The sequence below is a fragment of the Mus caroli genome, unplaced genomic scaffold, assembly GCF_978045245.1.
Source record: "Mus caroli unplaced genomic scaffold, Mus_caroli_1 scaffold_13, whole genome shotgun sequence".
Lineage (NCBI taxonomy): Eukaryota > Metazoa > Chordata > Mammalia > Rodentia > Muridae > Mus > Mus caroli.
The window spans coordinates 4,807,753-4,835,189 of record NW_028227268.1 but is presented as its reverse complement, the minus strand read 5'-3'; the positions used below and the strand labels follow the sequence as shown (position 1 = coordinate 4,835,189).

The 27,437-nt window shown below is 51.6% G+C and overlaps 1 protein-coding gene across 2 annotated transcripts in view; it reads left to right on the top strand.

Moving 5' to 3' along the window:
• Positions 1-27,437, top strand: part of Septin9 (septin 9) — a 160,132-nt gene that overhangs the window by 11,583 nt on the left and 121,112 nt on the right. Inside the window, exon 2 of one of the 2 annotated variants that reach the window (XM_021175472.2) lies at positions 7,121-7,177. In XM_021175472.2, coding sequence (XP_021031131.1) covers positions 7,121-7,177 — 57 coding nt within the window. Of the gene's footprint in view, positions 1-7,120; positions 7,178-20,534; positions 20,943-27,437 lie in introns of those variants that run through there. The other variant, XM_021175474.3, reaches the window with a different exon arrangement.

The following is a 27,437-nucleotide window of genomic DNA, read 5'->3' as shown; positions in this document are numbered from 1 at the left end:
TAATGGCCATTCATTGCTGGCCCATACAGCTCCACATTGATCTGCAGGCTCCAAACTTTCACCTCCTTCCTTGGTAAAGTCTGCTTTCTGGCTACTAAGTCAAGGTGTTGATAAATGAGGAGTGAAGAAGCAGGCTTTTTTTACCCCTTCATCTGTCAGCTCCCAACCCACCGCATCCTCAAATGGGTTAAGTTTGAATTCTTGAGGATTGATGCTTAGAACCAGGGCCATGGCTCAGTTGGTAAAGTGCCTGCTACAAGCGTGAAGACCCGGGTTCACCAACATCACATAAGAAAACCTTGTAGTGATCTGTGCCTGCAATCCTGGTCCTGAGGAGGTAGAGAGGCAAGGGAATCCCTAGGGCTCACTGACTGGCCAGACTAACCAATCTGGGAGCCCCTAGTCCCAGTGAGAGATCCTGTCTCAAAAAACAAGGTGGAAGTCTCCCTAGCAGCGAGGTCATCCCCTGACATGCACGTGTGCACACAGGAAGAATCTGTTTGCAGTGTGAGGGTGACACACCAAACATTTGGGATATACTGACTTACACCTGACAAGCCTTTTGGCTCACACCTGAGATCCAAGTTCAGTGACGCATTTTGGAGAGCAGTGAGTCCCCGATAGCCACTGGGGTGTTTTTGAAGAAGGCTCTGCAGGTCCTTGGGTGGGTACTAACGTCATGTGATGGGCTTGGCCATCTCACAGTTGGAATGCTCGCTGCCCCGTGAAGGCCCTGAGCTGTCTTCCTCATCTGTGTGTCAGATACCTTTGCTGGCTGGACACTGTACAAGCTCCCTTGTATCCATGTCTCTCAGCATGGCGTCTGGTGCAGCAGCTATGCTTAGTAAGTGTCTTCACCCACCCACAGCTTGTTGATATGGATGTTGCAGTAAATCTCCAACCCCGATAAACCCGCAACTTAGTTACCGTATTTATAAGCTGCGTGCCCACCCAGATCGGGCAGATAGACCACTACACTACTCTATTCCCCAGCTAGGAGATTTCTTGTACTTGTGGCTTCTCCGGGCCACGTGGTTCTGCTCCATCTTCCTTCCACCTCCTCTTCCTCAGTCTTCTCTGTCTATTCTCCCTCTCTTCCTTCCTCTCTTTCCCCATCTCTAAAACCCCCAGCCTCACCTTTTCCTTCCACTGCCCAATCACAAGCTCTAGCCTTTATTTGACCAGTTAGAATGGGGAGAAGGTTCACATGAAATCATCTGAGTACTTGATCCCCTCCTCAGGGCAGCCCCTCTTGAGGAAGCAGAACTAACAGCAACATATAAACAGCGTCAAGGCAATCCACAAGTATGGAAACTGCCTCCAACAGCTAAAAAGTATCCAGACAGTAAAAGCTACAATTCTTAACTCTAGCTTAGGATATGCAACACTGCCTCCAGGGTGGGAGGTCTGGTCCTACAGCTGGGCCCCCATGGTAAGCCCTAACTAATCCTGGCAGACCAAGGGCCCTTTACAGAGACAGTGCAGCACCTCCTTTTGGTTGGCATTTTGTAGGAGAATGGGCTTGTCTGCCTCTCTTAGCCTGTCGGACAGGAAGCAGGCCCTCCACTTTATAGAGTAAATAGATAAAGGACTGAGATTTGGCTTCAAGGCCAAGGGCTCTCTGATGATACTGTTTGATCCGTGCCACCTCCATCCCCAGCCCCTACTCTTGTGGAGGAAGAAATGAAACTTTTGAGCCAGTCTTGCTATAGAACAAGGTCCCCCAAGCAAAGCAGCCACCATCGTCACCAGTTCAGCTTGCAGTCTTGGGATTGCAAGAAGACCTGTTGGCTCTGGACCTTTCCTCACGGGAAAGGATGGGGAGGGTCATTGGACCTTCAGAAATTCCAGCTGCCCCTCCCAGCCATTTTTATGCAAGTCAGCCCTAATTTTGAGTGCCCTCTTGGTGGGGCGGTGCTGGTATATATAGACTGTGGGAGGCTGACAGGGTTCTACCTGTGAAACTCTAGGGAAGCCATCCTCTGTGCTAAGACTTTCCATCGAGGCTGCTTCAGGGTCACTTACACTCCTGGCAGTAACTCTCCACCTAGGCTCTGTAACTAAACCCAATGATCTCACTGGGAGCTTTGTCACCGAGACTTACCAGGAAGTTGTCTTTCGGTTTTTGCAGATGTGCTGGTTTCAATGAGAAATGGCCACCATAGTCTCAGGTATTTGAGCACCTGACTCTCAGTCGGTGTGGAGAGGTGATAAGGAGGGGCAGCCTTGCTGGAGGAAGCATACCACACAGGCTACCTTTGAGAGTGGAAAACCTCATGGCCCATTGCTCTCTCTGCTTCTTGCTAGTGGTTGTGATGTGATGTCTCAGCTTCCCCATCATTATGGACTTCTTTGTTTGTTTTTGAGAGAGGATTTCTCTGTGTAGACCTGGCTGTCCTGGAATGTCCTAGAATTTGCGCTATAGACCAGGCTGGCCTCAAACTCACAGAGATCCACCTGTCTTTGCCTCCTGAGTTTAAAGATGAGCACCTCTACCACCCCCATTGTGGACTCTTATTCCTCTGAAACCAGAAGTCAAATTAAGCTCTCTTCCTTAAGTTGCTTTTGCTCAGGGTGTTTTATGACAGCAACAGATAAATAATCAATATACCAGGGAAGGAATTCTCACAAATCCACAGCCAGAGGGTTGGCAGCAGCCCTGTGCTGGGTAGGGGCCTCTTAGCTCAGTGCCTGCTGCAGATAAGCCCTGACTGATACGCCTGGAATCCGCTCTCAGGGCCACCTGCAGCCTTCACACCTCACACCTGCAGCAAGCAGCTGACAGGGTGTGAGTGTTTGTGTGTGTGTGTGTGTGTGTGTGTGTGTGTGTGTATGTGTGTGAGGGGGGGGGAGGGAGAGGGAGACGGAGAGGGAGAGGGAGAGGGAGAGGGAGAGGGAGAGGGAGAGGGAGAGGGAGAGGGAGAGGGAGAGAGAGAGAGAGGAGAGAGAGCGCTGGAGCCCTCACACCAGGCCCCAAGAGGAAGGAACTCCTGGGATGAGGTCAGCTGGGACCCACCTGGCCCTTCTCCAAGGATTTTTATGAGTTTTAAGAAAAAAAACTTAAGCTGGGCGTAGTGACACCTGCCTGTCATTCTAAAGAGACTAAGGCAGGAGGATTGCCATGAGTTTGAGGGTCATTGTGAGATGCAGAATGAGTCCCAGGCCTATCTGGGCTATGAAGGGAGATTCTGTCTCAGAAGAGAAAGACAGAGCAGAGTGCGGTGATGCTGCTGCTAGTCCCAGACCTCAGGACACAAAGGCAGGGGGATCTGAGTTCAACGCCATCCCGAGCCATCCCGAGCTACACAGAGGAACCCTGTCTCCAAAACAAACAAACAAACACATAAATAAAATTTAAAAATTGAAATCCATTTTTCTCTCTGTATACAGTGTCTTCTCCACGTTGGGAATTGATATGTGCCCATGGTGAGTCTGTGTGGTGATTGACAGCTCACATAAAGCCAGGCCTGGTAGTGCAGGTCTGAAACCCCAGCAGAAGCTCTGGGAGAGTGCAGGCCAGCAAGCTTGGTGTAGAGTACGTGGTGAAGAGAGAGTCTCAAGCAATGGAGGAGAGGACAGACACCCAAGGTTGTCCTCTGACCTCCACACAAGCCACTGTGGCAGGAGTCACACACCCTGACACAAATGTATATACATTATGTAAATACATAAAGCAGTAAATAAGCTCACTAGAAGTCCCTCATGCCTCTCCCTTTACCCCAGCTCAGAAGCATGGGGGGGGGGGCACCAGCAAAGTGAAATCCTCACATAATTTTTGAGATAGAAGTCTCACTGTCTGAGTCTCAGTGATACAGCTAGGCCATGTGGCTGTTGAGCTCCTGATAATCCTCCTGTCTCTGCCTCCCCTGTGATTCGTGCACGCACCCGTGGGAAGGGGATCTGAACTCAGGCTTGAATAGCAGGCCCCTTACCAGAAGACTGTCTCCCTAGCCTCTACTTTGTTTATATTTTTATTTTTTAAAATTTTTTTGGTTTTTCCAGACAGGGTTTCTCTGTGTAGCCCTGGCTGTCCTGGAACTCACTCTGTAGACCGGGCTGACCTTGAACTCAGAAATCCGCCTGCCTCTGCCTCCCAAGTGCTGGGATCAAAGGCGTGCGCCACCATGCCTGGCTTATTTGTTTATTTTTAACAGGAGCACACTGTGTAGCCCTGGCTGCACTGTGTAGCCTCAGAGATCCACTTACGTCTGCCTCCTGAGTTCTGCGATTAAAGATGTGCACCACCATGTCCCGCACTCGTATCTTGCTTTTTGGGACAAGGTCTCTCATTGGCCTGCAGCTCCCTGGTTTGGTGAGGCTGCCTGCCTCGTTCAGAGAGCCCCTGAGTCTGTTTCCACCTGTGCTGGGCTACAAGCATGGACCACTACACTTGGCTTTTTGACATGGGTTTTTGGGATCAAACTCAGATCTTTCATGCTTGCGTGACAAGCATTTTACAGATCGAGCTGTTTCTCCAGCATCCCCTGCACCCTTGTCACTAGATATTAATAGCCCAGAGGAAGACTCTCACTGTGTCCCCTCTGACCTGGAAGCTCTAACTGGATGAAGTCAGAGCCAGTGCCCGTGAGGTATGATCTGCAGCCGGACCTCAGCTTCAGAGGACTTGGGTCGTTTGCTGGCTGGCTACAGATGGCAGGGTTTTGTGTGTCTTCTTCCTTCTGGATCCTCTTTATTTTAGAGTCACATAAAAATAACTCAATTCTCTGCTGGATCACGGTCCTTGGCTGCCTTGGACACAGGCCTGTGGGAGGAAGTCCAAGCTAGTGCGTTTGAGCCATCCCCTGGTCTGGGGGTCTTTTTAGGACCATGCCAAGCCTGGGATACCAGGAATCCCCAGCCCCTTCTAGGTGGTGGAGTTGTCTCTACAGCTTTTCTGGCAGTGCAACCTGGTAAGGATGCCTCTTTTAGGAAATCAGAAAAATAAATAGTGTAAGGAAAATGAAAACTTTGCCCCAGAAATCCAAAAACAATGCTGTTTTCCCAGTTGGGTTTGGGGAGAAGGCTCAGATGCCCAAGGTCCTTTAACACACTTAGATCCTCTTGCATTTTTGTCTGAAACCAGAGGGCAGGTGGTGGGTGTGGCTGTTCAGCTGCCCAGAGACAGGACAGGGCACCCTCTGTCCTCAGCATCCCTGCAAAGCCATCTCATTCGGAAGTGACTCAGGCCACAGGAATGTTCAGTGCTGCCTTTTCTTATCGGCTGTTCCTCACCCCAGTTTCTGTTTTGGGGACTGTGGTGGTTTGAATATGCTTGGCCCGAGGAGTGGCACTATTAGGAGGTATGGCCTTGTTGGAGGAAGTGTGTCACTGTGGGGGGTAGGCTTTGAGACCCTCCTCCTTGCTGCCTGGAAGACAGTAGTCTTTGTAAGTGTTGTGTTGATCATGGTGTCTGTTCACAGCAATAGAAACCCTAACTAAGACAAGGACACAGTGGACTTGGGGACAAAATTGCTGTTCACTAGTACTACGTGGTCCTGGTATGTGCCTCTTATGAATTCACTGTATACAAGGCAGTAGGAAGGGATGGGGTGACCGCGTTCATCCACAGATGCAGTGTAACTCATCTGGTATGGGTGTGCTGCTGCTGGGGTGCCCATACTATCCCCTCCCCTCAGCACACTCAGCAGAAGAAGGCCTCTGCTCCTTCTCCACAGCCCTGGGCAGCTCACCTGAGTCACACTCCTAGTCCAGAGGGCTGGGTCAATTCCAAGGACCAGATACTGGCTCCTCATAACCCCCATCTACCTGTTTGAGACCCTCCTCCTTGCTGCCTGGAAGACAGTAGCCTTCTGGTTCCATTCGGAACAAAATGGAGAGCTCTTGGCTTCTGCACCATGCCTGCCTGGAAGCTGCCATGCTCTTGCCTTAATGATAGTGGACTGAATCTCATCCCCCTACCCATCCGTTCATCCACGTGATCATCCATCTACATATTTTTCTATCCATTCACCCACCCATCCACACTCTGCTTAGCCTTTGGTTCACCACTTCCATCTACCTACCCATACATCCTCCTCCTGGTGGACAGGCCAGGAATTTCAGACAAGTAGGTCAGTGGTTGAATGGATGGGTGGTTGGGTAGATGGATGGATGGATGGATGGATGAATAGAATGAGCCATGATGGATGGATGAGTGTGTCTAAGTGTGCAGGAGTCTAAAGAGAAGCCTTCCCCTTTGACTAATAGGCTAGATGTGTATCAGGTAGTGGAGGATACAGGGAAGTATTTAGGTCTAGCCTAATCACCTAGATCATCTTGCTGTTGGGGTTGGGAGAGATGGCCTCTCTGGCCTAGGTTGGGGTGTTCTTGTGACTCGCTGAAGGATAGGTGTGTGGCATTTAAGTGGGACACTCCCTAAACACCATGACCTGGTTGTGGTTTGCAGACATATGGGTTCTCGAGTCTGCTCTTCTTGGCAGCCCATGGGTGTGCTCAGCTTAGCGCCTTGCAAATTCCTCAAGTTAGGACTTGCCCACCACAAGCCTCGCCAACAGGGGAGTGCCAGCCAGCCAAGGGGCACATGTAGTTGGAGGTGGAGTGTGGCACGAGACTGAGCTGATCCAGACTCTCCCTGTGCCCCCTCTTAGAGAGAGAGCAGTTCCCTCCCATTTTCCTCAATGTAGCCCCACTTTTCCCAGTCTTTGGAGCCATAGAGGATGGACAGGGCTTCTGGCTCATGTGTTTGGGAAACCCTGTTTATCAGGTGTGGGTCTTAAGTGGTAGGTCCTGGCCAAGTGCTGTAGACCAAGATGACTCCTCTCCATCAGCAATCAATGCTGTGAGGATATTTAAGGTGAACCCAGACTTGGTCTCTCACCACGGGTTCAGTTTCTGGTTGTTGTGTGGCCCTAGGCAGGTTACCCAGCCCTTTTGAGACTCTGCTCCCATATTTGCACAATGGGTCTTGTGACAGCTGTGTGAAGCATCCAGGTGGGTGGCTGTCATCATTCGGAGGGACAGGTGGCTACCTGTCTGGGGTTATTTGGTTCTGCAGCCCTTGGCAGGTGTAGAAGTGGGAACACACCCAATGTTAGCCACCCACTAGGAAGGGGGAGCCTGGTGACCTTGTGTGAACTTTCCCCCTTGTTTCTGTTCTTAGGAGTCACACGGACCTCCAGCGGTCGCCTCCGGAGGCTTGCGGATCCCACTGGCCCAGGTAAGCAGCTTGAGTCTCGTCTGCTTTTGAGACCTGACTTTCTGTCTGGCTTTTTCTGAGTGGTTGGAAGCCTTTGCTATGATGACCTTTCAGTGGTTTGTACAGAGTATATTCCTAATTAAATTCATAATTTGTTTGTAATTGATAGCTATGCAAATGGACCATTCTGGACTAACCAGGGCTGCCCAAGGCTCCAGAATTCTAAGCATTCCTAAGGCAGTGTCTCTGTGCAGGCAGCCAGGCTTGGGTCTGCCAGAGAGGCTGCCCACCTTTGCCGAGAGCAACCTCAAGGCACAGGAGAGAGAAGTAAGGAAGTAGGCAGGGTAGGGGGGCTTTATTTGCAGTGAGTGAACCATAACAGGGTGTCTTTGGTGGCCCATTCAGCAACGATGGACAGTTCCATCAGTGAGTCTTCTGCATTGGGAAGGGACTGTCATGCACTATTCCTTTGACTTTGGATTTTCTCTAGTAACCAAGGAGAGGAGCCAAAACTTATCAGAGCTCCAGGGTCACTTGGGGGTGGGGGAATCCCTCCAAAGTTTGCAGGAGGCTCTGCCAGCCTCAGGGTCCAACCTGGGCAAGCGCCAGGGGCTGCCTCTAATGTCCTCAGCAGGGCCTGTGTGTCTTCTCCTGCCAGGCATCCTCAGATCCCGTTGTTGGTATGAATTTTTACAATACCGCTTTGTGCTCCCAACAGATCAAACACACCCAAGAGCTATCTTTGGGTACACAAATGAAAGACACAGACACAGACACACACACACACACACACATTAGCTTATTGTTTAAATGCCTTTGCTACCTCAATGACTGGGCACCTCTAAACCTTCCCCTGCTACCCCAGGCCCAATCGGGGAAGTGGCCAGTGGCCGCTTACCTGAAGTCTCACATGGCTGATTGGCTTTATTTCCTGCCGCCCCAGTGTCTCATTCTTTCCCAAGTCATGGCAATCTTCTGTCTCCTTTTTCTCAGTTCCTAGCCCACACAAATCTAAAGGTCCCACCCCATCTCCCTTTGCCCAACCATTGGCCGTTGGCATCTTTATCGATTGATCAAAAACCATCTGAGTACAAGGACCTTCAGCATCTGGTCACGCGGTTTCCCGATCGAATCAGAGCATTGGAAGCAATCTCCAACATCCCACTGTGAGCTTCTCCAGCCTCAGAGTCCTTCTGTCACTTCTCATGGCCCTTCTAATACCAGATTGAGGGATCTGTGCTCTTTCTGATGACCCTTGTTTGGAGATGATGTTGGCTGCCAGAAATGAAGGGGCCTGCTTTTGTAGCAAATGGGGGACACGTGCTCGCCTGTGCATGTGTATTGGAGGCCAGCTGGGTTGTACAGAGGAGTACATGGAGACAGAATGGTGGACAGGGGAAGCAGATGTCATGAGACGCTAAAGGAAACCCACAGTGACAAATTGTCATCAGGACTCTCACGAGAGCCAAAGTCTCCAGTCCCAGCCGTGCAGGAGGACTCCTTCCAGTCAGGGAGACTTCAGATACAAGGGCATCCCATCACCTGGGCCCACTGCTCTCTAGCCCTGCCCTGTCCAGAGGAACACTTTGCTGGTGGGACCCTCTATCTTTGTACTTGCCAGGAGGGTGGCCATGAGCCACAGGTGGCCTGTTGGCCACCAAAATAGAGACTTTAGCTATATTTTATTGCTGAGTTGTTTGCAACAGATTTAGTTTCAATTAAACTCATAATTTGTTTGTAATTTGTAGCTATGCAGATGGATCATTCTGGACCAACCAGGGCTGCCCAAGGCGCCAGAATCTAAGCATTCCTAAGGCAGTGTCATGTCTCCTAGCTCCATCTTCAGGATGCGGCCTGGCTGAGGTGGCTGGCTCTTTGTAGGGGGCAATGGTGACATCGGGGGTGGTATGGGTTTATCGAGTGTGTGACGTGGGTAGTGTGCCAGTGTGGCACTGGGTTTAGCATGTGGCTGACGTGGTAGGTACTGTGCCAGTGTGCTCCTGAGTACCATGTGTGAAGAGCCTGGGTGTCAGCAGAGGAGGGGGCGCCCCCGCTGGAGGTGGTTAGGCTGCTGAGTGATTCAGCACTCTTGGTTAAGACGCCTCCTGCCCACCATTGCCACATGAGCTACTAACCACTAGCCAGCCCTGCCACTAGTGTGTCCGGATGCCTTGTGTTTGGGATCCCCCTCTCTCTCCCCTCCTTCTTATTGGCCAGCCTTGATCCAAAGGGCTGGAGATTGGTAGCATTTGGGGGTTCAGGTCTCAGAGAGCTGGTACCTTGGGCTGCGTGCATGAGGTCTCCTGCTGTTGCTTCCCCAGGCTCAGGCTCATTCTGTGCCGTCAGCACTTGGCAGCCTGGGCTTGCTCAGCTTGGAAGCCTAAGGCATAATTTGCAGGAGCCCAAAGCTGTAAGCAGTGATCTAGGTTTGCATGGGGCCTGTCTGCTGACACACACAGTCTTCCCCAGGGCCTCTGCTGGCTCCCACGGGGCACTCGTTCCTAGTCTTCTATTTCATCTAAGGCCTGCCTCCCTGCTGCCGTGACCCTGGGATGTGTTCCCTGCCAGGACCTAGGACTACAGTTGGAGCTCCTCTTTGCTCCTGTCTTCCTCCCCGCCATGGTCACATGGTCTCCTGTTTGGGGCTCCCTGTCCTCATCCCTAGGGAGAAATAGGGTACATGACTGTCAGGTCCACGTTCTGTTCTTTCCAAGCTGTTTGTGTCTGGGTAGGAATAACTATTCAGGGCTCAAGCCAAGTCCCTTAGCTCTGATGACAGCCACAACAAAGCTTTGCATTCCCTCTCCCTCTCCCTCTCCCTCTCCCTCTCCCTCTCCCTCTCCCTCTCCCTCTCCCTCTCCCTCTCCCTCTCCCTCTCCCTCTCCCTCTCCCTCTCCCTCTCCCTCTCCCTCTCCCTCTCCCTCTCCCTCTCCCTCTCCCTCTCCCTCTCCCTCTCTTCCCTCCCTCTCCCTCTCCCTCTCTTCCCTCCCTCTCCCTCTCCTCCCTCCCTCCTTCTCTCCCTCCTCTCCCTCTTTCTTTCTTTTTATTTTTGTGGTTTTAGGAATCGAACCCAGGGCCTTGTGAATACTAGGCAAAAGCCCAACACTGAACCTATTTTAAAAAACAACAACAAAAAAATAGGCATGGTGCGTCACACCCAATAATTTCTGCACTTGGGGCTGAGAGGGAAGCCTTGCCTTAGCCTGGCTACACAGTTTCAGGCTAGTGTGGGCTACAATGTCTCAAAAACAAAAGTCAGCAAAATACCCCAGGCCCAGCTGACTGGAGGTGAGTGGCTGTTATCTTAGCCTTTGGGAGGTAGAAGCAGAGGGATCAGGAATTCAAGGTTGTCCTTGCCTAAATAGTGAATTCAAGGACAGCCCGCATGGGTGATGTGACACCCCGCCTCAACAAAACGACAGGACTGATAGAGTATCTCCCATAAGGATTAAGATGATAGCGGAGCAGAGTGGCCCACCAGCGGCCTCTATCTGAGATGCTGCAGGCTAGCCAAGCCTCCAGGGAGCCAGGATGATCGAGGACCTGAAATCCAGCCTGAGTTTGGGATATCTGTGGTTTTTGCTTCTGAATAATCAACATTCCCCACCCCACCCCCAAACTATGAGCACCAGGTAATTGTCTGCTTTTAGGGTTTATGTTTGGCCATGGAGCCCTCATGACTGGCTTATGTATTCCTCCTGGGAACCGGAAAGCTGTCACATCTTGGCCTAGGGGCTTTCTCTGCTACTGTCCCTGCTGGGACGGCTATTCTGTGTGCATCCTTAGGTGGAGGGTGGGATGGACAGATGCCCACCTCTGTCCTCCTGGGCATTGCCAATGTACCCTTCCCAGTAGTTTTCTGGTCTGTTCTCCCACACTTACCCCCTTCCTATACCCCAAGCAGCCTGTTTGAACAGACTGCAGCCTTGGTTGACCTTTGCCCTGGTTCCCACGGCTCACATGGCATTTCCTGGGCTGAATCTGAGCCTCTCTACCTCCAGCCCGGAATCCCTAGAGCCTTCTATGCCTTTTCGACATCCGGTGTGTGCTCGGGGCCCACTTCTGCCTCTGAGGTCTGTGGCTTTGTCTCTAATCCCACCACTGACTCATCTCTAGGATTCTGATGACCTTGAGGTGAGGTTATCTGGAGCTACCAAGTCCAAAGACTGACATCCTAGGAACTAGAGGAAAAGCCACGTGAAGGTGAAGTCAGAGCAGAGCCTAGAGCTATATACCCATAAGCCACGGATGGCCTAAGAGGCCAGGCTTAGGCCCTCTGCCCGTCCTGGAAGATGCCCTTCTCACGGAAGGGTCTCTCTGTAATACAGCATGGGGAGACTGATGTACGACAGTCCCCCAACTTCGTGTCCTGCCTCCCTCGGCTGGTGCCCCCGGCTCCCTTTAATCCCTTACACACCCCTCTTACACACAGCCCTTCAAGGAAGCCTCCCTACTCCCGTGAACCCTTGGCTTAACACTGTGACTCTCATGTCTAACTAATTGTCTAGCTGCTACCATCCTTAGTAGGTTCCAGATCTGTCCCGTGTCCAGTTGTTTCCTCAGGGCCATGTGTCCTGCTGTCTTGGTGGGAGGAGCTACTGTGGTAGTGAGTGTTGACAGCCGGAGACCCTGTGCCAGACCATGTTAACAAGCGTGTCACAGGGAGGGGCCTTGTCTGGGCTCCTGTGGGCATCTTTGGCTCATCCCTTCAGCTGAGACCCACTGGCTCCCACTCCAGCTTTACTTCAATGCGCCGGCCTTATCTCCCATCTTAGATAGGCTTCTACCGCTGTGATAAACACTGTGACCAAAAGCAACTTGGGGAGGGAAAGGTTTACTTAGCTCACAGATCACAGTCAAGCACAGAGGCAGGGCAGGGCAGGAGCTGAAGCAGAGCCCATGGAGAATGCAACTTACTGGTTCGCTCACACAGCCTGATTTCTTATATACCCAGGCCCAGCCGCACACAGTAAGCTCATCCCTCCCACATCACAGGCCAGTCTACTAGAGACTTTCTGTAAATGGGGGTTCCCTCTTCCCAACCAGGAGACCACCTGCCCAAGCCCTCAAGGCAACAGTCTCCCATCGACCTTGACCTCTGCCTCTTTGCCCCACATAGGTCAGTCCTCGTCTCTCTACCTTCTGGGGGCCCTGGAGGAGGCAACCATGGTTTGGGCCATGTCGTGACCTCCAGTGTCTCCTTGGTTCTGTCGTGTCTGTCTGTCTGTCCTTGTTCTTCCTCTTGCAGGTTCTTCCCTGCACATATGATGGGACATTTACCACGTCCTACCTCTGTACCGGGGACCATGCTATGGCCCACCCCCGACATGTGCACATGCACACATGCATACACTCCCATAGCATTACCTTTGTTTTTGACCCTCACCACCTCAGAACTCAGCTCAGCTATTGATGCCTCCCTATCTTGTCCTTCATCCCTCCCCCATCCAGCATCCCCCACCCTCACCCAGCCCCTTCACCTTTCTGACTAGCCTGACTCCCTTTCCCTGGGCTAGCCTGCTTTCTTCATCTCTGGAAACAGCTTCTCTGTCCTGCTGCTTCCAAGTAGGACCCAGAGTAGCACAGGCTGGCCCTGCCTGTCATGTCTAGTGAGCAGGACCCAGAGTAGCACAGGCTGGCCATGCCTGTCATGTCCAGTGAGCAGGTTGCCTTTCTGTCTTCTGTGCAAGGGGCCCACGGCAGGCGGCAGGCATTGTAGGACCGGATTTGGTAGAAGCAGGCGGGACTGGCCAAAGAACCAGTTTAAAACAGAAATAGCACACTTCTTTTGCTTTAACCAAGAAGCAGCTGTTTGTCCTCTGGGGCAGAAGGCTATGGGAGGAGCAGAGGGAACAGGGTTTGGGTAGCTGCTACCCGCCAGGCACTTAGGACTATTTAAAAACATGTCTAATTATGTGTATGTGTATGGAGGTGGGGTGGGGCTGGTATGTGAAGGAGGGTACCGTACCTGTGGAGGCCAGAAGAGGGCGTCAGAACCCTTGGAGCTAGAGTTACAGGATTGTGAACCTCCGAGGTGGTGGTGTGTGTGTGTGGGGGGCAACTCCGCAGTACCCTTCTGCTCAGCCCATGACTGTTTAAAGAAGTTATTCTCTGTGTATGAGATTTGCTGCATGTGTGCCATTACACTGTGTGCGTGCAGTGTCCTCAGAGGTCAGAGAGGGCATGGGTCACCTAAAACAAGAGTGATGGATGGCTGTGAGCCACCATGTGGGTACTGGGAAGCAAACCCAGGGCCTCAGCTAGAGCAGCGGTGCTCTTAACCACTGAGCCATCTCTCTACTCCATCGCCCCCCCACCCCCTGCTCACCATGGATTTGTGTTTTTCTTTCTTTCTTTTCTTTTTCTTTTTCTCTTTCTTTCTTTTTCTCTTTCTTTCTTTCTTTCTTTCTTTCTTTCTTTCTTTCTTTCTTTCTTTCTTTCTTTCTTTCTTTCTTTTTTTTTTTTTTTCAAGACAGGGTTTCTCTGTGTAGCCCTGGCTGTCCTGGAACTCACTTTGTAGACCAGGCTGGCCTCGAACTCAGAAATTCGCCTGCCTCTGCCTCCCAAGTGCTGGGATTAAAGGTGCGCACCAACTTGTGGTTTTCAAATGTTCATGTGACTGGTTTATGTAGCACAGGCTGCCTTCAAACCTGAGATCCTCCTGCCTCAGCCTCTTGAGTGCCTGGAGTACAGTGCTTACTATGTCAATTTCGACCAACATAGTGGAAAGCCTTGGGCGAGCAGCTCCTCATGGCTGATTCCTGGCCACGTGTGTCTCCCATGCCAATCGAGGCAGATGGAGCGCATCTTCATCAACAGCGAGTGCTTTCGGGAGGTGCTGGTTTGGACTGGCTGTGTGCTGCAGTCTGAGATTCATTGTTTGTCAAACAAATATTCATGGGGTGCCTACTGAGCAAGCAGAGTGCAAGCTCCTCCTGGGAAGTAGAAGCCTCCCGGGCTGCACCTCAACTCCATCTCCCTTCAGTTCCTGCTCTGATTTGGCTGCAACCAGGGGTGAGGGTGGGGGGTGGGGTGGGGTGGGATGGCTGAGCCTGAGGACCTTTATCGAGGAATACAGGCCATCTGGGCTGCTTGTCCCTCTGGAAAGGAACCGGTGTATCAAGTTCAGGTGTTGGCCTCTCTAAACTGTGCCACAGACCTGCCTACCCACCCACCCACCTCCCACCTCCTCACCCTCCCACCCACCCCATCCCACCCCACCCCAGCAGAGGAGCTGGCCCATGTTTACTTAGGAAGGCAGATCCTGAGGTAGAATAAAAGGCTGAGAGAAGCTTCTAGATAGGAATGTTGTGGCCCCAGGTTGGAAGCAGCTTGCTGGGGAAGCTACAGAAACCCAGCCAGGGCCTCTTCCGGCTGCCCACTCTGTTGGCAGGTACAGTAGCGGGGGCAGCCAGGCCAGTTCTGAGGCGGCAGCCTGACGGCCTTTGTTTCCATTTCAGGGACTTTGATTTAATGATCTCAGCTGGAAGTGAAAGTATTACCTATTTATTAGTATTATTATTTTTGCACAGAGCCTCACTATGTAACCCTGGCTGATCTACGACTCACTATATAGACTAAACTGGGTTCAAATTTACTGTGATCCTCCTGCCTCTCTGACTCCTAAGGGATGAGATTATAGGTACGCGTCAACATACTTGATTTAGGAGATTTGTGTGTGTGTCCTGTGTGTATGTGTGTATGTGAGTGTGTGCATGTGTATGTATGGGTGAACGCGTGTATATGTGTGTATGTGTGCATATGTGTGTGAGTAATGTGCATGTGTATGTATGTGTGAGTGTGTGTGGATATGTGTATGTATGTATAATGTATGTGTGTATATGTATGTGTGTGCTTATGAATGTGTGTGTATGTATATGTGAGTGTATATGAATGTGTATGTGTTGTGTGTATGAATGTGTATGTGTTTGTGTATGTGTAAGGTGTGTGTGTATATGTGTCATATGTGTGTGAGTGTGTGTATGAATGTATGTGTGGAATATGTGTGTGTGTGTGCGCACACAAGCAAGTGTGTGTGCATGTGCATGTCTGCCTGTACATATGGAGGCCAGATAATAACCTTGGCTGACATTTATCAGGTGCCCACTACTTTTTTGCTCTTTTTTTTGTTGTTGTTGTTGTTTTTTTGTTTTTTTTTTTTTCGAGACAGGGTTTTTCTGTATAGCTCTGGCTGTCCTGGAACTCACTTTGTAGACCAGGCTGGCCTCGAACTCAGAAATCCGCCTGCCTCTGCCTCCCAAGTGCTGGGATTAAAGGCGTGTACCACCACGCCGGCTTCTTTTGCTCTTTTTGAGACAGGGTCCTTCCCTGTCCTGGACTAACCAATTAGTCTAGGCTGTCTGTCCAGTGAGCCCCAGGGATCCTTCTGCCTCTCCTTCCCCTGCCCTGGGGTTACAGGTGTGCGCCATGCCCAGCCTTTTCACACGGGGGATTAAGCCCAGGTCCCATGCTTGGAAGACAAGTGTGTTATTGACTGAGCTGACACACCACTTTCCCAAATGTCATTTGTAAAAATGTTTATTTCTAGAGCCTCATAACTTGGGTGTGGGTGTTCAAGGGTCTCTGCCTTAAGGGAAGGAAAGTATCCAGTGGTAGGAAATCAGCCCAGAGGTGTAGCATCTTTTCCTCCAGCCTTCCTTCTTCCCACCTCCCCAAAGGACCTTCCCCAGGGAGTACACCAAGATCCCTGCCCTGTGGAACCTTCAGAACACCTTTTCCTGAGTCACAGAGGGCGGATTCTTCCTTCCCTGTTCTCCCTGGGATCATCTGGCCACTATCAGCTGAGGCTGCCTGGCCTCACTTGGTACATTTTTGCCCCTGTCCCAGCCAATGCTGGGGTGCAGACACATGCCCCTCCAGAGGGGGTCCATGGAGCCAGGACGGCACGGTGGCATCTCAGCTGCGCATGCAGTTGGGAAAAGTTCCAGTGGCCCATGGTCCCAGCTCCTGGTTGCTTTGTAAAGTCACCTGTACCTTTTCCTTTGGCTCCATAGAAGTAGACACTTTAATCTGGGGACCTGATAAGGAGAAAAGGTCACCAAGAAAGCTTCAGGGGCGGAAACGTCTGGGAGAGCCAGGTCACATCATGGGACAGGACAGAGTTGGGGAAGCAATCCTGGAAGGCTTCCTAACAGAGGAGGTAATGCCTGAGCCCTCCCAAATTAACAGTTCCTGACTTGCCTAGGTCCCCAGCTGCTTCTTTAAGTGGGTTTGTGCCCAGGGAGCCCCCTTTCCAGCTTGGAGGGATTGTGAACCTGCGAGAGACTGTGACCAGGGTGTCAGTCAGTGCTGGATGAGGGCTAGGGTGCTGGCCTGAGGACTGGGAAGGGCTGATGATAATGGGGTTCTAACTGCAGGCTGGGGGTGAGAATTGGGGCTTTGGGCTGGCACAGCCAGATGCTTCAGAGCCTGGGCCTGAGGGTCCTGTGTCCCCAGAAGAGCAAACCTTGTCCAGGTTGGAAAAGCTGTTGAAATCAAGCTAACCCTCATGTGCTTCTGTGTTTCCTGAGCACAAAAGTCTCAGCCTCTTGCTGAGTGGGAGGAACAGGCGTGGCTGTTGAGTTGTCTCCCAGGCCTACACGCACCGTGGGCAGTGGGTTTCTTGACTCTCGCAGCTGGGGCTTGCCCTGCCTCTCACCCTTTCTCTCCGCAGCCTCTGCCTATGACTAATGCGGGCTCCATCCGAGCCGTCTGTACAACCAGGGTTTTAGTTTCAAATTATTCCCCTACTTAGACCCGAGTGCTTAGATTTTCAGGCATGGAGAGGAGACAGACCTTGAGCCAAACTAGGTCCTTCAAATGCTGAGGGTCACAGAGACCCCAGCAGGACACCTAGGGCTTGTGCAGCCTCGTGTCTGCAGGAGGCACCAGCTCCTGGCCTGGGCCTGCTCATCATCCTGAACCACTGATGTGCAGGGTCTCTCAGGTCTTTCTTGTTTGCATGCTGCCCTGGGAGCTGGGCCTGGACAGTCTCATGTCGGGGAAACAATGTTTTCTTTCCTCCCTTTTTTTTTTTGTACTTACTCAATGTAATAGAATGAATAGACATTGCATTTATAAGCAGAAAAACCATCAAGGAGTATTTTTCTCAAAGTCAGGAAAGAGAGTAAATAAAACCAGGCCTGGTGGTGCATACTTGTGATCTTAGCACTTGGGAGGTGGAAGCTGGAGGATCAGAAGTTCAGAGTTGGGTGGGGAAGTTGGGGGGGGGGTGAGAGGGGAGGCTGAGCGATGGATGGCTCAGCGGTTAGAGCACTTGTTCTTGCAGAGGACCCTGGTTCAATTCCAAGCACCCTACATGGTGGCTCACAACCACCCATAACTGCAGATACAGGGGATCCAACGTCTTCTGGCCTGCTTAGACACACACGGCACACATATATATGTCCAGACAAAATACTCAAATACATAAAATTTTTTAAAAATCTGAAAAACAAAACAAACAAAAACTAACCCACAATGTCCAGTCACCCTCTGCTGCAGGGAGTTATCTAAAATCCTGTTTCAAAAAAGTTGGAGAAAATGGAAGAGAGAAGAAAGAAAAGTAACTGCAAGCCCCAGCCTGCCCCATCTCTCCTCCTCCTGATTGGTCTGCCTGCTTTAGATGCAAATGGTCAAATGGCCACTGCACAGGACACCTGCCTCTTGTTCCCCAGAAGAAGTTACCAGAAACTGGTGAGATAAAACAATACAAATGTATCTCTGTCCTGGAGCCACAAGTACACTAAGTATCACTGTGGATGTGTGGGGCTGTACCCTTCAGAGGCCCAAAGGGAGCCCCTTGCCCACCTCTGCCACCTGTGTGGGACTCCAGGCATTCCTTGGCTTGTGGCCATAACAGTCCAGCCTTTAGGCAGTGCCTTCCACTCTCTATGATCTGGCCTCACTTCCTTCCGTATGTGTGTCAAAGTCCCTCTTTTTAAAATATACTCCCTGATCCTAAGGAAACAATCCAGACAGGAAGCTATTGAAGAGAGTCCTTAAAAATCATGATAAAGACACTGAAGTGTAGCTTTTCACAGTTGATGGCTTCAGGCAGGAGGTGGGGGTGAAGAGAATCTCATTTTGTTTTTTTTAAAGGGCTGGCCACTGGGAATTTGACCATACTCTAGTGAGTTTGTGGGCAACATAAGTTGGACTTGGTGGGGTTTTTTTTTTTGGGGGGGGGGAGGGTGTGCAAAGGAAGGGAGCATGATTGGGGTGCATTGTACGAAGTTCCCAGATAATTAATACAAATATTTTATTGGGAATGATACAAATTTTTATTAATTCTTTGAGAGTTTCATTACATGTATTTAGATCATAGTCACTTCCAGTTCCTCCCCTTAACTGCTCCCAGACCCCCCACCTCCTTACCCTCCCAACTTCATATGCTCTCTCTCTCTCTCTTTCTCTCTCAGATTTATTTTTATTTTATGTTTGTGAGTACACTGTCACTGTCTTCAGACACACCAGAAGAGGGCATCAGATCCCATTACAGATGGTTGTGAGCCACGATGTGGTTGCTGGGAATTGAACTCAGGACCTCTGGAAGAGCAGTCAGTTCTCTTAACCCACCCCTCTCTTTTTGGCTGACCAAGAGTCACACCTTTAAAAAAAAAACCAAAAAACCCTAACTCTTCTACTCCTAGAAACAGTCAAATGTCTGTAGCTCCTCGGTTAGGGGTGGGAGGCTTATGAGCCCCTCCCCTCGGAGCTGGCTTGATCTTGTGAAGATCTGGTGCAGGACCTTGTCCTGGGTTTCTCAGGTGGCTCACAAGATCCTCACCTCAAAATCCCTCACTTCTTGTTACGTCCTGTTCCTAACAAGGCCTCAGTTCTGGGTTCGAGGATGTGAATTCTTAGAGGCCTATCTGCCAGTCCTGGAGCCCGAGTCTCCCTCCCATAAGGCTCTGCTCCCAACTCTCTCACGGTACGGGCTGCCCTTTGAGGTCCCACTCCATGCTCCCCGGCGGGGACATTTTCCCTGCTGTCTCCCAGGAGAATAGAAAATGATCTGCACACTCCCACAAGAAGATGCCTTGCTGTCTGGAGATGGGCATCTGGGGTCCCGCCCCAGGCAGAGAGTGGATGGGCTTGGAGTGACATCTCAGGCTTGGTGTGCTTTAGCTCTGGGCTATGAAGGATCTGGCCTTATGGTGAGGGAGGGTCTCTAAACTCAGGTCTCCAAGGGACCTGTGAACTGAATGAACATGTGTCAAGGTGCCATGGGGACGGAAGCACAGTGGTCAGTGTATGGTTTGTCTGGAGGCTGTGACGTTTGGGCTAGCACCCGGTGGCCAGGCACAAATGCTTTCCCAGGCTTGCTGTCTCTTTTTCTGGAGAGATTGTTAAACCCGAGCCAGGCAAAGCGACACAAGCCTGTAATCCCAGTGCCCTGGATAAAAGCTGCGAGGATCTTCAGAAGTTCAAGGCCAGCCTGGTTTACCTAGAGTCCCTGTTTCAACAAAACCCCAATACAATAAAGAGATGCCATTTTTCACAGAAACAGCCCTTAACCCCGACACAAATGTGTGCATGCTTTCTTTAAGCCGAGACTGCACAGCAAAGCGCTGCTTCCCACCAGGTTTGAGTGACTTTTTGGTACAAGAGTGCTCCCCTTCCTGGGGACCCTTCCCCTTGACCTCCCACTGCTGTTACTGAGCCTATCCCGTGCAGCAGAGGCTCTGAGCAGGTGCCGAGGGTCCTCCTTCCTTCTGCCAGGTGACCAGCCCCTGGACCAGGTGTCCACCAGGAAATAGAGCTGAGGCCCCGGGCCAGCCATGTTTTCAGAGAGCCGCTGAGTCTGAGGAAATCACAACGGGAGGACGTGTTCCCTCCCTAGGGACCGCTGAGACTTACTGACTCATGTGTGTGGGGTGGGAATCTTCCAGGAAGCCTCCAGCCAGCTCAGCCTCTTGGGAGCCTAGGGTGGGGACAGCCTGTCTCTCTGATCTGCAGGCTGACACGACAGGGGGAATGTCTCAGGGTTCAAATACCTTGGGCAGGTATTTGGAACCTTCGTTTGGTCCTCCTGTCTGGGAGTCAACCAGTACCTGTGCAGATAGGTTGGGTGTGATGAGGTTGAGCTCTGGACCCCTAAAGTAAGGTGAGGCAGGCGCACAGGAAATAGGAGCTTTTTAAAATGTTTTAAAACCCCAAGAAAATCACAGCATCGCTGGACGGGAGGAAAATGAAAGACTTTGGAAGTGGCCAGGAATTTGACTCTGCGAGTTGGTTTCCAAGAGCCTAGTTAAGCATCTCCAAGTGGATATTAAAAGGGAACAGCCAGACTCCAGCGGCGGGGGCTGGAGGGGGCGGGGAGAGGAGGCAGTGCCGGAAGCTGCACGCTGGACGCTGGACGGCTGGGGCCACGGCACTGTGGGCCAGGCAGGCAGCTGGTCCCGCGCTCAGGGAGAGGACCCAGGGACGCCCCGGGATTCCATCGAGGCTCCCCCTCCTATTTTTTTTAATTTCTCTCCTTGCGCTCCCCATTCCCCCTCTGTGTGGCAGAGACAATGCTACTTCAGTTCGGAGCAGAGACATATGACCAACACATGGAAATGTGGTAATTTGGATCTGTTCGTGATTGCAACAGATTGAAGAAATTAGACCAGACAAAGAGTGTTTTTAGAGGAAGAGGAGGAGGAGGAGGCAGAGAGAGAGGGAGAGAAGGAGGGCGACGGGGTGAGAAAGGGGAGGAGGACCCCTCTGCGCAGGGGACACCCGGCATCCCAGCTGCCTGCTGTAAATACATCCGTAGGAATGGAGAGAGATCGCATCACAGGTAGGCCACAGCCCTCCACGTCCTGGGTACCCCATCCCTGACTGGGACCCCGGTCCAAATGGTGTGGCCGTACTGCGGCTTTGGGAAGTGAGCACCCAAGGTCATGTTTAACAAGTTTTACAGAAATTCTCTCTCTTTTTTTCTTTCTTTCTTTCTTTCTTTCTTTCTTTCTTTCTTTCTTTCTTTCTTTCTTTCTTCCTTTCTTTCTTTCTTTCTTTCTTTCTTTTCCTGCTGACTATTCCACATTGGTGAGCTGGAATGTGGCTTCCCCACTCGAAGCCCAGCCGGGTCTGGCTTTTATTTAAACTGGGCCCCTTCTGCCGAGCTGTTTCTCTTTCATTTTCCGGTGTGCCACTTTTCCGTGTCTGTGATCGCTGTGAATTCAGAGACGCTGGAAGGGTGGAAAGTGGGGATGGACTCTGCACAGGGCCAAAGCAAGCTTGTTTATCTATCATCTGGCCTTGGTCTCCTCCTGAAATAGCCTTGCTGGGCCTCCCGGGCGGCTGATTATAGAGGTGGTGTCTCCCAGTGCTTGGAGGAGGTGTATGCACACGTGTGCACACTCGTGCGTGTGTGTGTGTGTGTGTGTTCTTGGGCCAGAGTACAGTGTGCGTGAGTGCACATGAGTGCACATGCAACCACGTACTCCTGCAGCCCCCTTAGACCCAATATAGACCCAGCAGGGGTGTGAACAGTTCAGGGACGAGAAAGGCATCTCCTTTCCTTAGCCACCCTGGTCAAGTTGTTCCCAGGTTAAATTTCCCAGTTCCTGCTGGGACCATCAATGTCTGAGGTCATTACTGCCCCTTCTGCCTTGAGTGCCATCTGAGTCAGGGGCTGCAGGAGAGCATGGGGGCAGGTTTTAGATGTAACTCGTACTCCAGATTTGTGTTGTCCTGTGCTCATGATGACACTGAACCCCACCCCAAAGTGTCATTGGCACCGGGGTATTGGTTGCCTCTGAGTGCATGCACAGAGAGGTCCCTGAGAAGCCAAAGCCAAGGAAGAAGACACATCTCAGGTCCCATCTGAGGGATGACCTGTCACCACCAACCCTGGGATTACTGCAATTTCTGACGCTGGCCAGGCCTTCACTGAGAGGTGGCCACCTGGTGCCTTGCTGACAGCAGTGTGTCCTGTGATCCTGTCGGGCACAGCACGAAACCCGGGAGGGAAACCTGCTTGTGACCAGCATGATTAGTAGATAGGCGAGGTTTTCTGCCCAGTTTGTAGAGGCAACATGGCAGGGGGCACCAGCAGCTGCTTCCGAGACCTACACAGGTGGTGATGTGCCCTCACCCCACCCCCAGGAAGCCTGGCCCTGCCACCTCCTCGTTACCAGCTGTAAAATGACAGTTGTGTTAGCGGCTGGCTGACAGGGGCCTGCACTTGTCTGTGCAGCTGTGCTGGGTTGTGGGTTCAGGGCCTCCTCAACCACTAAGCCACACATGTGTCCAGCCCAGCCTTCATTCTGTGCATGACAGGGCCCAGCCCAGGTAGGTGACAGCAGGGTATTTGAGAGGCTCGCATGAGGGAGAGGTGGTTCCCTTGAGACTCAAGGGTGAAAGCTTGGAGATTCACAGGCTGACCAGAGCTTTTTATCCACTGAACAAAGCAGCCTTTGAGAGCCCTGGATCCTGGCCTTCACCACCTCACTGGTGCCCTTAGCCAAGGACCAGAGCGAGACCTTCTCCTTTTGTTTGTTTTGAGGAAGGTTACCTGGCCCCAATTTCACTGTGTAGTCCTGGATGGTATTGAACTCCCAATCCTGCTGCCTCTATGGTCAGGTTGCTGGGATGACAAACCTGCCACAGGTTTATGTGATGCTGGGAATGGACCAGGGTACTGTGCCAGGGGCATACACTCTACCAACGAGCTACATCCTCACGTGGTGCCTTCTCTTAGGATGGGTCACGGCCAAAGACCAGTCCTTCCCTCCCCCTCTTTTTGGGAGGGCTATGAATGGAATCCAGGGCCTCAGTTGTGCCTGGAGGTGCTGTACAGTTGCAGTTCTCCCCCGACATTTACATTTTCTTTTTTCATTTTGAGGTGTCGTCTTGCTCTGTGTCCCTGGCTGATCTCAAACTCAGGATTACCCTACTTCAGCCTCCTGAGTAACTGGATCTGGGCACAGGCCACCATGCTTAGGCATGACTGCTGCTCTAGGAACCCTTCATTTGGATGTATTTTTACACGACTTTTCTTACCCAAAACTCAGCCGTAAATGGCCAGACTAGGACAGAAGAGGAAAATCCCCACCGCTCCTCCAGCCTGGTCTTCACCCCGGCTTATTAATTAGGGTCAGTTGGAGCCCTAATCCTAACCCCAGTCCCTGGGGAAGTCAGGCTCTTGGCCTGTCCCTGCAGGGTGGCCTTGAGCAGATTACTTTGTGGCTTGCCCTCAGTTTCCTTATCTGTAGAGTGAGACTGAGTCCCTCCCCTTGGTGGGCTTCTGAGGTTTTGGTGTGCATTTGGCTGGCTCCCCGTTTCCAGCTGGCTGTGCTGTATCCTGCCATTCTGTCTCAGTGTCGAATACTATGAAAGCTGCCTTCCTCCATCCCTGCTTCCACGTTGGGAGGCTGTGGGCCAGGGCACTCCAGTGGATGGAGACCTGGCTGGCTGGATGCCCCAAGGACTGGTGGCTGAAGCTGGTCCAGCCCTGCTGCCCAGGAGGTGTGGTCAAGGGTGTGGTCTTGCCCTGGTTGGGGCCATGGGACCTTCTAGCCACAGGGAAGAGGTTCAGGGCTTGAGTGGGCATCCTTAGCTCTGTCCTGTCCTTTCTTTTCCTTTCCACTCCCCCTCCCGCCTTGTGGGGCTGGCCCGGGGTCCTCTCAGAGATTTCCCCAGGCAAATGCTTCAGGCTCCTCAGCAGGGCTGGCATGAGTCACTGAGCAGGGACAGGCCTCAGAGGCACGGGATGCTGCGTTCTCAGCCAAGGGTCGGCGTGGTTTCTCTTTTCAGTCTTCTGGATTGGCTTTGTGGCTCTTAGAAATTAAGCAGTTTTATCTTGTTCCAAGCGCTTGTGTTTCAGCGAGGGGGGGGGGAGGCTGACTCTCTAAAAAGGGAGCTTTCTACTCAACCAGGGGACAAGGAGAGGGCGGGGAGGGTGAGAAAGGCTGGGCCAATGGGGCAGGCACAGGCAGGGATCATGGGAGACACTGCCCAGTAAGGAATCCACACATGGCTCTCTGCAAGGGTCCAACTGCCCTGGCATTGGATGTATGCTCCTGGCTGGGGTCTGGTTTGTGTAGTGGGACACCAGGGTCCCAGCTCTTCTCTGCCACGGGACAGGCAGACAACCGGGGCCCTCTGGAGGCTCACTGCCCCATTCAGTTCTGTCATCTCCCACCTCTGGGCTGGCCACAGAGCCTCTGGCGAGCTCCAGCTGTGACTGATGGATTGATGTGTCTTTGCTTAGCTCTGCAGGTCAGAAATCAGAAGCAGAACGAGCTGGGCAGGGCTAGCTCCTTCTGAAGCTCCAAGGAGCTCTTGGCCCAATGCTTTCCCGGCTCCTGGTGGCTCCAGCAGCGTCGGCTTTCTTGGCTTCTGCCTCTGCTGTCTCGTGACCGGCTTCTCTCAGATCTCCCTCTGCCTTTCTAAAAATGAGGATATTTAAGGCCTCTGAGCAGCTGGGATGATCACAACTTAAGCCACCACATTCTATCTGCAAAAAGCCTTTCCTTTTTTTTTTCCTTTCAAAAAAAAAAAAAGAGTCTATCTGTGTTTGTGTACACTTGCCCTAGCACGTGTGGAGGCCAGAGGACAACTTGAAGAAATCAGTTCTCTGTTTCTATCATTTGGGTGCAGAGACAGAATTCATGTCATCAGGCTTAGTGGCAAACACCTTTACCAGTTGAGCCATATAGCTTGTCCAAGAGCCTTTTCTCCCAGACACTGCTCTCTGTGTATGTGTGTGTGTGTGTGGGGGGGGGGGGGAGGATGGAGGTATGCGGTGGTAGGTGTATGGGGATATGTGGTGTGAGGGTACCAGAGTAAGAGTCTGGGGTGGTAGGCGTTTGTGGGGGACACTATTCTCCCTGTGTAGCTGGTGTTGGGCTGGTTATAAGACTAGTAGTAGTTGAGATGGCCTTGAACCCCTGATGGTCCTGCCTACGCCTATCAAGTGCTGGGATTACAGGTGTGTTCCATCACACCAGGCTCTGCCCATTTTTGAGTCAAGTTGCTTTGTTATTGAGTTGAGGGAGCTCTTTATATATGCTGGTTATTGGATCCTTATTTGATCTATCCTGTCAGTACTTTCTCCTGCTCCGTGGACAGTTGTTACCCTCACAGCACCCGCCTGGGTTTGTAGCTCACAATGAAGAGTGGCGAATAGCACACCACCTGCCCACTTGATTCCTTCAGCATTGCCCGTCACATGGGTTTGAGCAGGAGATGTGGTGTCTGTATGTGTGTGTACGCGCATGTAGAAGCCAGTGGACAGCCTTGGCTATTATTCTTCAGGCACCACCCACCACATGTTTTGAGACAGAGTCGCTTAACAGCCTGGAACTTGTTGTGTAGGCCAGGTGGCTATCGAGCTCTGAGGACCCACCTGGGCTGAAATTGCACACGTCACCACACCTGGCTTTTTACCAGGGTTCTGAGGTTTTGAACTCGGGCCATCCTGTTTGCAAGCCATTGCTGACCGAGCTGCTCCGCAGGCTGCGGTGCTGTGTGTTTATGGGGAGTTACTAGAAGCTCCTACAACTGAGGGGTGGACTGACTTGGGGGCTTGAACAGCCAGAGAAAACCAACAGTTCAAAAGCCATGGGCAGAGAGGACCTCAAAAACAAAGGCTCTGACGTTGGAGCCAACGAGGGTGTGAGTGGAGACGGGTGCTGTGTAAATGGGTGGGAAAGAAATGGCCTCTGACTCCCTGAGGTGTGACTTTGGGTGGCTGTCTCCTAGCTCCTGAGTTCTGGGGTCTTGGTACCCTGCTTTGATTGGCTGGAAGCATAAAGGGCCTGCCACTGGATGGCCCATCTCTCTGTCCTTCACTTCAGTCTGTCTCTGTCTCTGTTCTGTTTGCCCCGTGCTCATCCTGAGAAGCCCTCAGTCTGGACTTGGATAAGGCCAGCCGGTGTCCTAGGCGATGGTCTCTCCAGTTCAGGGCTCCCAGCCACGTGTGTGTTGACATGTGTGGTGTATGTCACAGGGCGTAGCTATCAATAATGAAGAAAATACTCCAGGACCTGAGAGATGGCTCAGCAGTTAAGGGTCTTGCAGGGGACCCAGGTTTCATCCACATGGCGGCTCACAACCATCTGTAACTCTAGTGATTCCTCCTGGCCTCTGAGGGTACCAGACAGACACACACCATGCACAGACATTCATGCAAGCAAAAAAAAAAAAAAAAAAAAGAAGAAGAAGAAGAAGAAGAAGAAGAAGGTATACATTACAGATTCAGGGTTCTGCCTGGTGTCCCAGCCCAAGGTGGCGAGAAAGGGTTGGGGGATTGGTGTCCTGCCTGGAGAGGGTAGTCTTGGTCTGCGTTCATGACCTGTGTTGGTGGGCAAGGGCCATCCTCAAGGACCTAGATAGTCACAGTGGACATGGTGGGTGTGTTCTATAGACGGGCAACATTGTCTATTTGCAGGGTGTTGGTGGTCCAGCAAGGGCTAACTCTCTACTTGCAGGAAATAGAGAGGCAGCTGCAGGGATCTTTTTGTCCAGCAGGGGGCGGTGCAAGCTCTTAAAAGCCCACGTACTTGGGTATTGCTTTCCTTGGCTCTGCAGAAGGGCTGCTTGCTGCTGCAGAGCGGCCAGTACAACTTGATTAGGCTGAAGGGGAGGGAAGCAGCAAGAGGAGACCCTCAGGGAATAATAATAATAAGCCATTGAATTCCAATCCCAGCCTATGGCACCCGGGGGAGGAGGCTGGTGCCCCCCTGACTTTTTCTGTACTGTATTTTCCTAGGTTTTGTTTGAAGTGTTTCAATCTCTCAAGTTTTTCCAGCCCACTTTGTGTGTGTGTGTGTGTGTGTGTGGTCAGTGAGCGGGCGTGGAGGTCAACGTTGTCTTCTGGTATTGTTTATTACCCTGGTTTTCAAAAATGGCTTATGTGTGTGAGTGTGTGTGTGTGTGTGTGTATGGCTGTATACACATGCATGTACAGCCATACCTAGCTTTTACATGGCACTGGGATTGAACCCAGGTGCCCATTCAGTAGGCAATAGAACTTCTTTACCAGCTAAGTCATATCCTCAGGCCCCAATTTTCTAACTTTCTGAAAACATTTCAAACAAGGAGAAGACGGGGAAACCCTGCCCACACACCCACCTGCTGTTCCTTGTTAGGTGCGCATCTGTCCACCAGCAATCAGGCTCTCCTCAGACATATTTGATTGACTAATTAATTCGTCTTTGAGACGGAGTCTCATGTAGCCCAGGCAACCCTCAATCTCCTGTAGCTAAGGTTGGCCTTGAACTTCTAATCCTTCTACTTCCATCTCCCAAGGGGTGAGGTCACAGACAAGTGCCACCATGCCGGGTGA